A 12934-nucleotide genomic window follows, 5' to 3' on the forward strand; every position below is an offset into this window, starting at 1 on the left:
ATCATCCCTCTCTCTCCATCCCTGGTATCATCACTTCTCTTCCCTCTCCCTCCACTTCCCCCCTTCCAATCACCTGCCTTCTCCCTCACTTCTTGGCATCATTATCATCATCATCATCTTCCCTCTCCCTTACCCCCTGGCATCATCGCCTTCCCTCTTTTTCCATTCCTCTCCCCCACCAACATAATCATCATAAACTTCCATCTCCCTCACCCCCCGTCATCACTTTCTTTTCCCTTTCTCTCCACTCCCTGGCATCACCTTGCCTCAGTCCCTGGCATCATTGTCACCTTCCCATTCCCTCCACCTCTCCTTCCCATCTCCATGAAGCATCATCACCTTCCCTTCCCTCTCCCCAACCGCAGTCCTTGTTCAGAAGAAGCCTGTGAGCAGGCTTACTGAGTGATGCTTCTTCCTCCTTTTCAGCTTCCCTCTATAATCTTAACTGCATGGAGCCAGCAGGTTTCATGAGTCTATACAGCAGTGGTTCTCAACCTTTTTCCCATCGTGACACACCTGACAGACCACGCTCACGTGTGACACACTGCTCATTATAATTCACAGCAGAAATAAAAAATAAAGGCCCAGTATTATTTTTATTGTTAAGAATGACACAAGGGAAAGATACATATACTCTCTGAACAGAAATGGCATAAATAGTAAACTTCCCACACCAAAACAGCACCAATTTCCAGCACTAAAACAGTAACCACCTTACCTAAGAAAAGGCAACACTGAAAATATTACACCAGGCCTTAAGACACCAATACACCTCCTATTAGGAAAATGGACCAAGCCAGGCTGCTATAGAGCCCTACACAGAACTACACGCCAGCAGAAAACCTCACCTGAATCACATATGCTGACCCTCACCTAACAAAGAATAGACCATAAAGCATAACTAGAAACATGCAGACAAAAACTGGAAACCGCAACAAGCCAGAGAGACTGTATGCAGTGTAACAAAGGAAAAAGAGAAACTTCACCACACCTCAAAATAAATCAAGAAATATAATATCAATAGCAGTAAATCCATACTAACAAAAAGAACAGGTTATTTCAAAACAGCTCATGAATGGAATATCCAATAATTAAAAACTCATATAAAAAATTTCTAGATACCAATAAGATATTTCAAAATAGCAGACACAAAGACCCAGTAATGAAAAATAATAAGGATACAAAATGCTTTGCTCTGCATACCTGGGAACATTTGATATCCAGGTGCCCTGAGATTGTTTTGAATTAGCAGGAGGAGGGATGGTTTGCTTGCAACTTTCTCCTCTCTCTCTGTCACACACAAGCTCTCTCACTGGTTCTCAGTTACTCACATATACACATGCTTTTCTCTCTCACTTATATAAGACTCTTAATCACACATTTACACACATGCTGTCTGTCTGTCTTTTCACACTTAAAAGAAGGCTTTCAATCACACATACATGCTGTCTCTCTCATACACACAGACTTTCATTCACACACTTATAAACAGGCTTTCTCTTTTTCTCTCACTTATACACAGGCTCTCAATCACATACTCACATGCTTTCTCACCTACACCGGCTTTCAATCACATACAGACACACAAGCTCTTAATCATACATACATATGATCTCTTTCACACAAACAGGTTTTCAATCACACACTTACTCATACAGGCTCTCAATCACTCACTTACATACATGCTCTCACTCACACACACACACATGCTTGCTCACTCACTCTCTCTCTGCCCCCCCCCCCCCCCCCACCACTGAACTAACGGAAGCAGCAGCCTCCTCCACTTCCAAGCCTAGTGGCGGCAGAAGCCTCCTCCACTTCCGACCCTTGCAGCCTCGAGAAAGGAGTCCCATCAGCCGCGGGAGCTGACATTTCTCCTCTTTTGCTCCAAGCTGCGCCACTCTTCTTCATGCCGTGCCTCTCTTCTACAGGCCAATGCTGCCCGCTGCTCATCACTTCCTCAGGCCGATGCTGCGTGCTGCTCATCACTTCCTCTTCTGGGCCGCAGGGGGTGGGAAGAAGAGAACATGCTGGTGCCGCTGACTCCAGCTCTCCTGCTGCATTCCGCCCGGGCGATCAGTATTTTAAACCCAGCAGAGGATGAGTTCCTTTTTCGCAGAGACAGGGGGGAGTACCTGGGCCAGCGGGGGATCAGGAAGGGTGGCAACACACCTGCGTGTGCTTGGTGGTACCCTAGTGTGTGGCGTCACACCGGTTGAGAATCGCTGGTCTACAGGATCCCTGCAGTTTCTGCTGCAGAGGAGAGCCAGCAAAGGGGAAAGCAGGAGCAGCTGTCGATATGTGCTGCTCTCCGACACCCCCTGCTGGTTGGAGGGCATTCTGCAGGCCAGGAGGGAAACAGGAAATGAGACTGCAGCCACTGCACACAGATTGGGAAATGCTGGTATAAGCAACATTGTACCTTGGACAACTGTTCTAGTTAAACTTTTCAGCAGGTCATTTGCAGTGATCTGTGGATTCTGTTTTGCAGATCTAATCAGTTTTCGTAGCAGTTTTTCTGACAGTTGAAGTTGCTAGCTGGAAACGTTTAGAGAAATTTATTTATAGCCTTCCCCTGCTTTGTAAGAATGAATTATCTTCATTTTCAAATGCTTAGACAGCTGCTGCTTAGAAGAGTCCATGGTTGTTGAAAAGACACCGAACACAACCTGAAAGTTTAGAAGGGTCAGAGTATTTGTGCAGCGGTGGAATTATCTTCACCTGACCAATTTGAAGGTCTAATGGGTCATTCAACTGTTTAGCTTTTTATAAAAAGTAGAAATGAATTAACTGGAAGGTATCCACACTTTTTCACATGCCATATTCAATGTTTTATTATTTTCAATATGTTAAAATCAGCAAATAGTAATTTTGTATTAAAAATTGCAGAAAAATGTGGTATTTAACTTTGTACCATGTAGAGGTTGTGTCAGGTGATGCTCATTTAGAGATTCATTGAAACATACAATTTGATCAGGGGTACCTAAAAGTTTGTATAGAACTGTAACTCTACTTTGAAAATCCAGGCTAAAGACTGTGGGTACTCTGTGCTTGCAGACGTTAGCCCTCTGCGAGCTGTTGAAAATTACCCTCTTAAAGATTCATGCACCCTAACTTTCAACTTTATGAACCTCAAGGCATATTTTTCATTGTTTTTTAAAATGATTAATCCCCTTAGGATCATGGATTCTTATTATTTTCATTGCATTTTATTTGATGAGGGTATTGTGTGGAGAAGCTAAAAATTAATCACATCTGTTTTTCTTCAGGTCATGTTCCTTGGCGAGCTGGAGGAAATTTTGGATGTGATTGAACCTTCACAGTTTGTTAAAATTCAGGAACCGTTGTTTAAACAAATTGCCAAGTGTGTATCTAGCCCTCACTTTCAGGTCTGTGGTTCATTTCCTGGCCTTTCTTATTGTGCTTTACTCTTCATCCACTTCCTGAGAAAGTTGTTTATGAGAATTAAATATCCAATTTCATCCTGGAAAAGAGAGCCATTTGCTTGCACTAAAGCCATTCAACCACTGACTAATTGCAAGTATTGATTACAGTAATAATGTTGAGTTTAAAAATGTGTGTGTACGTGAGTATGATAATCATATTTGTGGTAAGGCAGGATCTCGGCAGAAAGAGGTGGAACAAGAAGTGCTATGATACAACTTCTGATTGGAAGCTGCTGGTCTTGATTGTAATTCTTAAACAATAGTGCCCTCGGGTCTTGACTACCATAGAAGCTGATAGAATAGGAATTAATGCTAAGGAAAACTCCTGTTTCACTTGCTAATAAAAATATCTTAGTGGTCAGAGCAGCAGGCTAAGAGCCAGGGAAGCCAGAGTTCAAATCCTGCTTCTCCCTCTGATGCTCCTTGTGACCTTGGGCAAGTCATTTCACCTTCCATTGCCTCAGGGGTACACTTAGATTGTAAACCCTCTGAAGCATGGAAATACTTACTGTATGTGAATCTCTAACATGCCTTGAGCTCAGATTTAGAAAGGCGAGTAATTAAATTCAAAGTCCAAGTCCAGATCTAATTGTCAGAGTGAGACTAGAAGTAATCAGAACATTTAATCTCTGCTCTGCCACTGTTTCTTTAGGGAAACTGTTACTTCTCTGTGCCTTTTGTTTACTCAAATGCATTTTGGTGCTATTTTAAACTGTTTCTTTCCGTCCCTCCATTTCCAAAACTGTTGTACTATTCCTCACAGTGGTACCCACATGAACATTTCATTTCTCAGATATCCTATGATCATAAATTATATTTGGATTCTGTTCAGATAAACAGGTGCTATGAAAGCTAATTAGAATATTTAGCTTATGCACCCTGTGCATATAGCAATTACAACAGTGTTGGATGCAAGCTCTTACAACATCGCTTTCCTCTGACTTAGGAGAAGCGTTTGATGCTTTTGGGTCTCCGGTGTGTCATTTTCACATCATCACAAAATATGTACTTTTTGGATTTTCAAAATGGAGCTAAATATGGGGCTTAATATGGGACTGAAAAGATTTGATCAATCCAACTGAAAAATCAGGTCTGATAACAAATTCTTTCTGCTGCTGTCTTCTCCAACCCAATATTGGTCACGTTTTGGCATGATATACGCCTGCATTGGGGGCTTTCTTATCTACAGACTTTGTAGCATAACCTGCACTATTTTTCATAGCACTAACACATTTCAAATTTAAACTCTAAGAAGGAACAAATAGTTATATTTTTATAAATTATTTGTTCCTCTTGTTCTCTAGATGGCATGGCCTCCCCTCCTGCCACCAGTTTGTCTTGGCAGGGCATTCTTCCAGGAGGAGCTGGAGAGCTTGAGCCATGGGTGCAGTCAGCAGTGCTGATTTACCAATGTGCTTTGCCCTGAAGACATCAGATGCCCATGCACATCCAACTGCCAATGCACTGATGGCAATTAACAACACTGAGCACTGTGGTGCCAGCAGAATTGACACCAGGAGCCATGGCACTGGCTGAATGTGTATTAGTGCTGGACGCTGTGAACATTGACCGCCATGGGTGCTGTTGGAATCAGCTCTGTCAGCTGCCATGGGTGTAGCTGGAATCTGTGTCATCAGTTGCTGATGGAGTTGGACGCCAACAGAAGAATTGGCACCATCAGAATCTACACCGAGGGAATTGGTGCTAGATGCCGGGCAAAATCAGCAATTGGTACTGAAGTAATCAACACTCAGCACAGTGGAATCTGCATCGGGCACCAGTTGAATCAGTTCCAGATATAGTGAAATTGACATTGGGCACCAAGATCTCAATGTTGGGTGCTGCCGTGGCGTGGGTGATAAGATGCGCCACCATGCAGACATCAATGTAAGTGACTGGGCCAAGGGACACTGGGGCATCAGGGTCTGGAGCCAAGATGCTCCTTGGTGGAGGTAGGTAGGGTGGATACTGCTGGGGGCAGCCATGTAGGCATCATATCGATGTCAGGCACTGCTGCGCCATTGGAAATCATTCACAGGTACTGTGCACTGCTGAGCATCAAGTGCTAGTGCACTGTTACAGATCAGTAAATATTAACTACCCAGGTGCTGAGACATCTCTTAGTTATATCAGCAGACATTCGGCCAAGCTCCCTAGCTAGATGAGTGAGATTATGCTACTTCTGGTAGGTTTGGATGGATTATCAGGAGTAGAGCTATGGAACAGAGCCCTGAGTCACCTCCTCTACAGAGAGTGAAAAGTTCTCCAGGGTATCACTTCTCTGACAGTTTGTGACCTGGATTCCCTGTTACTAGGGAACTCCCAGAAGTTTTACTATCCCGAGGTGTTTGACGTGAAACCTCTCTTGCTGGGGCTATGCCTGATGATGGCACAGCCTAGGGTCAGTCCAGGGGGTTGTCAGAGCAGATCGTTCAAATGGAGCTTGAGTCTTAGACCCTAAGCATTTTTCATTACCAATACCAGTAAACTGCTTTTTTTGAAGGCAGAGATGACTTGAGGTCACTGCTTGCTTGCTCTATTGCTACTATAGCTCCACTAGCCACAAGCGAGGCATAGGGGTGGGGCACTATAGTAGGGAACAGTGTCTTCCTATGATCTCTCCACCTGTCAGCAGTTTGTTCCCTGCTCTTGTGACAGAGTGTGGAATGCCTAAGAACTACAATGTAATTTATCCAGGTCCTGGCTTGTTGGGTTGATAGGACCAGAGGATCATTGCCCAGATCCCAGTGTCGCCACTGCAATATCTCCCAGTCGAGGTGGGGATGAGAATTTTTAGCTTTTGCATGTTTCCAGTGTTAGGGAATGTTCATCCTTCTCAGTGGTGCCTGGGCCAACTTACATTGGTGACTCAGTCCTATTCTGGATGTCGGTGGGTTAAACAAAGCTTGCTAAGAGATAGCTAAGCTTGAGATGTTTTTTCCCTCAGCACCTTACTTCCTTTTCAGAGAAGGGGATGTTTTTATACTCCCTTGTCCTGGGGAGGCTACTTTCTGTCTGAACCATCTGTCCTTTTTGGACAGTGTCCTGTGCTGCATTCAGAAAAAGATATAAGCCTAGCATCAACATCCAGTACGTCTGTGGCACTACTTGGAGTGGTGCTTATGAGCAGTCGCCTGTCAGGGCAGAAGAAACTTGCACCAGCAGTTTGTGCAGGTGCTCATGCCAGATTTTGCAAGATATGTCAAGTGCTGCATCATGGTGAAGGCAGCACATGCTGTTAGTGGATTTCTTTGACTAGGAATCAGCTCCCTAGAAGCTGGAATGATCATTCTCTCAAGTAAAATGATTGTATATTGAATTCCTGCTGCAGAGAGCATAACCATAATATTTTCCAAACTGGGTCAGATCAAAGGTCCATCAAGCCCAGTATTCTGTTTCCAACAGTGGTCAATCCAGGTCACAAGTACCTGGCAGGATCCCAAAAAGTAAATAGATTCCATGCTACTTATTCCATGGATAAGCAGTGGATTTCCCCAAGTCCACTTTAATAATTGTTTATGGACTTTTCTTTCAGGAACTTGTCCAAACCTTTTTTAAAACCAGCTATACTAACACTGTGTCATTTGACATATGTTCAAGACAGATCATCACGTTCAGGTTTTACACTGGCTCCTAAAGTGTGTGTGACTCGGGCAACATCTGCAGTGCCTTAATCATGAGAGACGCTGTCCTGGTGGCTGATTCATTTCGAAGTGTCTAGTACAACTTTTCCTGGCCATAGACTCATCCAGACTTGCACCTAGGTTCTTGTGGTTGCTTAGGGGTTTTCCTTATTCTCCTTCAGCGAAGGACAATAAGTGTAAACCTAAAGTTCTCGAGGATTTGTTTGACAAATGAATAGTTCCTTGTCCAAACAGACATTAATGCTACCTCATGTAACAGGAGGTCGTTATATTGAAAAACGAAGCTTTTTGTTAGCAGTAGGACTCGAAGCCCTATGCAGAGTGGATGAGGAGTCTATCCTGATGGTCAGACTGAATCCGAATCTGGAATCCTTAATGGTCCCTGGTCAGGGATAAAGTATGGTTTTCCACAGGTGCAAATCCTGTGGTATCACCGTTTCCATCTCTTAACAGAGAGGTTCCTGGATTTCTGTTTTAGCATCCTTACCCTAGACTAGAATCTGGGGTTTGATAAGTTTCTCTTCAGATTACTTAGTTTACAAGGCCCTATGAAAACTAAGAAGAATTTAGGTAGCTGGATTCCTCATAACTCCCTAGGCGAACATTTGTCAAGGATCTCATCAGTCTGGGGAATTCCCCAACATTGGTCTGTATGAGTTAATGGGAACAGCTGAGAGAGTATTTTCAATTGCATATTCACACATCTACTTCCCAGGGGGTAATTTGGGACTGCTCCAAGGCAGTGGTGTGGGGTCTTTTAATCTCGCATACTACCTATCGTAAGGAAGAAAGGGAATTTAAGCGATCTCAGTTGCTAGCCAAAATTGCTTGATTGTCTCATGTGCATGTGCATATACATACCCATTATGGGGGGGGTTAACTGGTCGTATTACCGGTTACCTGCTGAAGTTAGCCAGTTAAATCATTTTAAAATTGACCAGTAAAGATCACCTTGTTTCTGGCTTGGCACTATGAAACAGATACATAGAAAAAGTGAAAGCCCAATCCAAATCTGTTTTTAAATGATTGTCTTTAGCTAGATTGGAACTGCAGTCATTGGATGAAGGGCTTTTGCTTCACCAGCTTGAGATCACTAAACAGGCGTACTTTGAGGGAGGGAACAAGGCTGATCTTATTTTGCCAGGCGCCTAAAGCCTTTCACGCTCAGGGCTCTATAGCTAAAATAAAACAGCAAATAGGGAAATAGTTACAAAATCCGCAGACAGTAGGGAATGTTTTTCTCGGTTCTATGCTTCCCTGTACAGTACAGATAGTGGCATCATGGATAGTGAGATTGCTACATACCTTAACTCTGTATGACTCCCGTGTGTCTCTCTTGAACAACGACAATATTTGGACAGCCCAATTAGCACGTCTGAGGTTTTATGGGTCATTAACACCTTAAAAGCAGGAAAATCACTGGGATTGGATGGGCTTTCAAGTGGGTATTATAAATGTTTTTCTCATATTTTGGTTTCTCCCTTGACTGATATGTTTAATTTTATGAGGGGTGGGGATTCTTTTTCTGTTAATTCTAATGTAGCTGGGGTTTCAGTCCTGGCAAACCCTGGCAGAGACCCTACGCTATACAGATCCTGTAGACAGATTTCACTAATTAATTTGGACTTAAAGATCTTGGCCAGAGTATTAGCCAAGCTCCTAAATAATATTATGCCCATGCTGGTCTATAATCACCAAGTCTGCTTTATTCCCACTTGATTGGCAGCAGATAATGTCTGTAAAATTGTTGACCTATTTGGTATATACATAAAGAGCACATTCCTACTATATTATTATCCATTGATGCTGAGGAAGCATTTGATATGGTGCATTGGTACTTTTTACTTAAGACCTTGGAAAAAATGCGATTTGGCCCTTGTTTTCTCCAATAGATTGGAAAGTTATATGAATCACCAAAAGCCAGAGTTAAGGTCAATGGAGGATTATGGGGCCTGTTTTGAGATTGGGCGAGGAACGAGACAGGGCTGCCCTTTGTCCCCATTATTGTTTGCTCTTGTTTTAGAACCCCTCACCACCAGAGTGATTCTGTCCAACCAGATCATGGGGATCAGTTTGGATGATTTTTGCTCCATGCTCTTTCTGTTTGCTGATGATATCTTGTTTACTCCAACTGATCCTAGTAACTTATTGGCAGGCGTGATGGATGAATTGGGGCGGTTCAGTGCAGTCTCTGGATTTAAGGTCAACCTTGACAAATCCAAAATTTTAATTGTTAACTTACCTGAGCCTGCTATTTGTAGTTTGCAACAGCAGTTTCCTTTCAAATGGGCAAAGCACTCTCTCAAATATTTAGGGGTCCATTAGGCCCATCTGTAACTGATTTATTCTCTTTGAATTATGTTCCATTAGTGGAAGCTATCGACAAAGACATGGAGAAGTGGGACAGAGAAAATTTTTCTTGGTTGGGTCGTATAGCTGTTATTAAAATGAATATCCTCCCTCGTTTTCTGTATCTGTTTTTAACTCTTCTGATCTTTCTATCTACTGCTATCCTGCGTTCCTGGCAGAAGACGATTTTTTATTTCATATGTAGGCTGCGTTCTCCAAGGGTTTCTCAGATTGTTCTATTTCAGCCAAGAGTAGGAGGAGGCTTGGGGGTCCCTAATTTATTGTGGTACTATGCTGCATCCCAACTCAGAGCATTATTAGATATGCATAATAAACGCTCTTTGAAACAGTGGGTTTTGCTGGAACAAGCAATGATTGGGATGATGCCTTTATCCACTCTCCCCTGGCAGCCTCGCTCTACTTGGCGCTTGCTAAATTGCTATCTATATGCCTTATGTACAACTATGTAGGTATAGTTTCAGTGGAAAGTTAAATTGGTTGGTAACCTTTCTTTTTTTTTCTCACCCATCTATTTCACAATGTAACTTTCCCAATGTGTTGACTGCTTAAAGCGTTTAAGACTTGGAAGGCTCACGGTATTAGTCGGGTGGATCACCTACTCACTCTAGGTACTATCCTGCTTTCTAGTGCTATCTCATCCACTTATCAAATGGAGAGTGTATTTTCTTGAATATGCCCAAAATTGGCATTTTATAGTAGCCCAACAGAGGATTTCCTCCATGCGACAGAGTATATCAATGTTTGAAAACTATTGTGATCAAGTTGACAAAAAAAGGTTTGATAGCTAAAATATATTGTCTTCTTAATGGGCACTTTACTGATACCTACCCACATATTAGAGCCTGGGAGTTAGATTTAGGAGTAACTCTGAGTTCAGAAGAATGGGATTCAGTTTATGTACAAGTAAATGTTCAATATCTGCTACCCTACAGGAGAATTGTTTTAAGCTATTGTTTCGCTGGTATTTGACCCCTGCTAGACTGCATTGCATCTATCCCTACTATAAGTGATCATTGCTGGGCCACAGGTACTTTTATGCATATCTGGTGGCATTATAGAGAGATTTCGCCATTTTGGCACCGACTTACTGATTGGTTAGGCAATCTCCTGGGAATGGAGAATATCCATGATACTCACTATATTTGCTTAATTTGCTGATAATGGGTGTTGCTAAACAATCAACAGTGGTTCTGCCAACAGGTATTTATAACAGCTCGCTGTGAACTGGCATTGTTTTGGAAACATACCGAAGTGCCTTCTCTTCAAAGGGTTGTGCATCGTTTGTCTAATTGTTATCGGTTCGCTTATCTAACTGCCTTACGTCATAAACGTTTGGTCCCTTTTGAGAAAATCTGGGACCCTTTTGTTAGATGGCGGAGCTCCCAGGGGTTGGATGACTGATATTGCATAATCCTTTGGAAGAGGCTGGTTCATTGATTGTTTTTATTGTCCTTTGTTTTATTTTTCTTTGATGGCTTTTGCATTTCTTGATGGTACTTATGTTACAGTTATGCTTCTACTTATCTGGTATTTGTATGCTGTTCTGCATTCTGTTCTGAGCATTCCAGGTGACTGTGTCAGTCTTTTTTTACCTACTGATACCAGGTGCTTTGTTTCCTTGTATGTGCTGTATTGTTTACACAATGAATAAGAAAGAGGTGGGTGGGTTGGGAATTTATTGTAGCGGGAACTATTGATGTTTGTTGGCACAGTTAGATTTTGTAATTGTTTCTTGAATACATCCAATAAAAATTTATAATTACAAAAAAAACAGCATTCAAGAAGTATAAATGATCCAAAAAAGAGGAACACAGGGAAGAATATCTGGTGAAACTGAGGGAGATGAAGAAAGAAATCAAGAAAGCAAAAGGTCAGGCGGAAGAAAGGATTGCCAAAGAAGTAAAGCAAGGTGACAAAACATTTTTCAGATATATCAGAGAAAGGAGAACGTGGTATAGTGACATTGAAAGGTGACAAAGATCAGTATGTGGAGAATGACAAAGAAATGGCAGAAATATTAAACAAATACTTCATCTCGGTGTTCACTAAAGAGGTACTGGAGAAAGACCATCACTGGTTGACAAGACCGTAAATGGGGGTGGAGTAGATTCAACTCATTTACAGAAGAGAATTTATGGGAAAAGCTAGAAAACTGAAAGTAGACAAGGCCATGGGACCAGATGAGATACATCCCAGGATGCTGAGCAAGCTCAGAGATATGCTGGCTGGTCCACTGAAAGACCTGTTCAATATATCGCTGGAAACAGGAGTGGTTCTGTGAGATTGGAGAAGAGCAGCGGTGGTCACACTTCACAAGAGTGGGAGCAGAATCTAGGCTGGAAATTATAGGCCGGTTAGCCTCACCTTGGTGGTGGGAAAATTAATGGGGATGCTGCTGAAGGAAAGGATAGTGAACTACCTACAGTCCGGTGGGTTGCTCGACCTGGGGCAGCATGGATTCATCAGGGAAAGGACCCGTCAGACAAATCTGATTGATTTTTTTTATTGGATGACCAGAGAATTGGATCAGAGAAGAGCATTCGATGAGATTTACTTGGATTTTAGTAAAGCTTTTCATATGGTCCGCATAGGAGACTCGTGGACAAAATGAGACGCTTGGGAGTGGGTGCTAAGGTAGCGGCGTGGATTGCAAACTGGTTGAATAATAGGAGACAGCATGTAATGGTAAATGGAACCTATTCTGAAGAAAGAATTGTGTTAAGTGGAGTGCCTCAGGGATCGGCGTTGGGACTGGTTCTGTTCAATATCTTTGTGAGTGACGTTGCAGAAGGGATAGAAGATAAAGTTTGTCTATTTGCGGATGATACTAAGATCTACAGCAGAGTGGACATGCCTGAAGGAGTAGAGAAAATGAAAAGTAATTTAAGAAAGCTTGAGGACTGGTTGAGGATTTGGCAGCTGAGATTCAATGCCAAGAGGTGCAGAGTCATGCATCTGGGGTGCAGTAATCCAAAAGAGCTGTATGTGATGGGTGGTGAAAGACTAATGTGCACGGACAGGGAAAGGGACCTTGAGGCAATAGTGTCTGGTGATCTGAAGGTGGTGAAGCAATGTGACAAGGTGATAGCTAAAGCTAGAAGAATGTTGGTCTGCTTAGAGAGAAGAATATCCAGTAAGAAAAGGAGGTGGTGATGCCCATGTACAGGTTCTTGGTGAGGCCTCACCTTGAGTACTGCGTTCAGTACTGGAGCCCGTATCTCAAACAGGATAAAGACAGCATGGAGGCGGTCCAAAGAAGAGCGACTAAAATTGTGTGGCGTCAGCATTGGAAGACTTATGAGGAGAGACTGAAGGATCTGAATATGTATATCCTGGAAGAGAGGAGGTGCAGGGGAGATATGATACAGACCTTCAGATACCTGAAAGGTTTTAATGATGCACAATCATTAAACCTTTTCCGTTGGAAAGAAATCAATAGAACTAGGGGTCATGAAATGAAACTCCAGGGAGGAC

The 12934-nt window shown here is 42.6% G+C and overlaps 1 protein-coding gene across 6 annotated transcripts in view; it reads left to right on the plus strand.

Annotated features, from left to right (window-relative positions):
• The window catches only part of PPP2R5E (protein phosphatase 2 regulatory subunit B'epsilon), a 261379-nt gene that overhangs the window by 204784 nt on the left and 43661 nt on the right, over window positions 1–12934 (plus strand). For 5 of the 6 annotated variants that reach the window (XM_029598136.1, XM_029598133.1, XM_029598132.1 and 2 more), the window contains one exon: window positions 3270–3389. The exons of the other annotated variant lie outside the window; for it this stretch is intronic. In XM_029598136.1, the coding sequence (XP_029453996.1) occupies window positions 3270–3389 (120 nt within the window). The remainder of the gene's footprint in view (window positions 1–3269; window positions 3390–12934) is intronic. 6 annotated transcript variants of the gene reach the window in all.

This window comes from Rhinatrema bivittatum, chromosome 4, assembly GCF_901001135.1.
Source record: "Rhinatrema bivittatum chromosome 4, aRhiBiv1.1, whole genome shotgun sequence".
NCBI classification, from domain to species: domain Eukaryota; kingdom Metazoa; phylum Chordata; class Amphibia; order Gymnophiona; family Rhinatrematidae; genus Rhinatrema; species Rhinatrema bivittatum.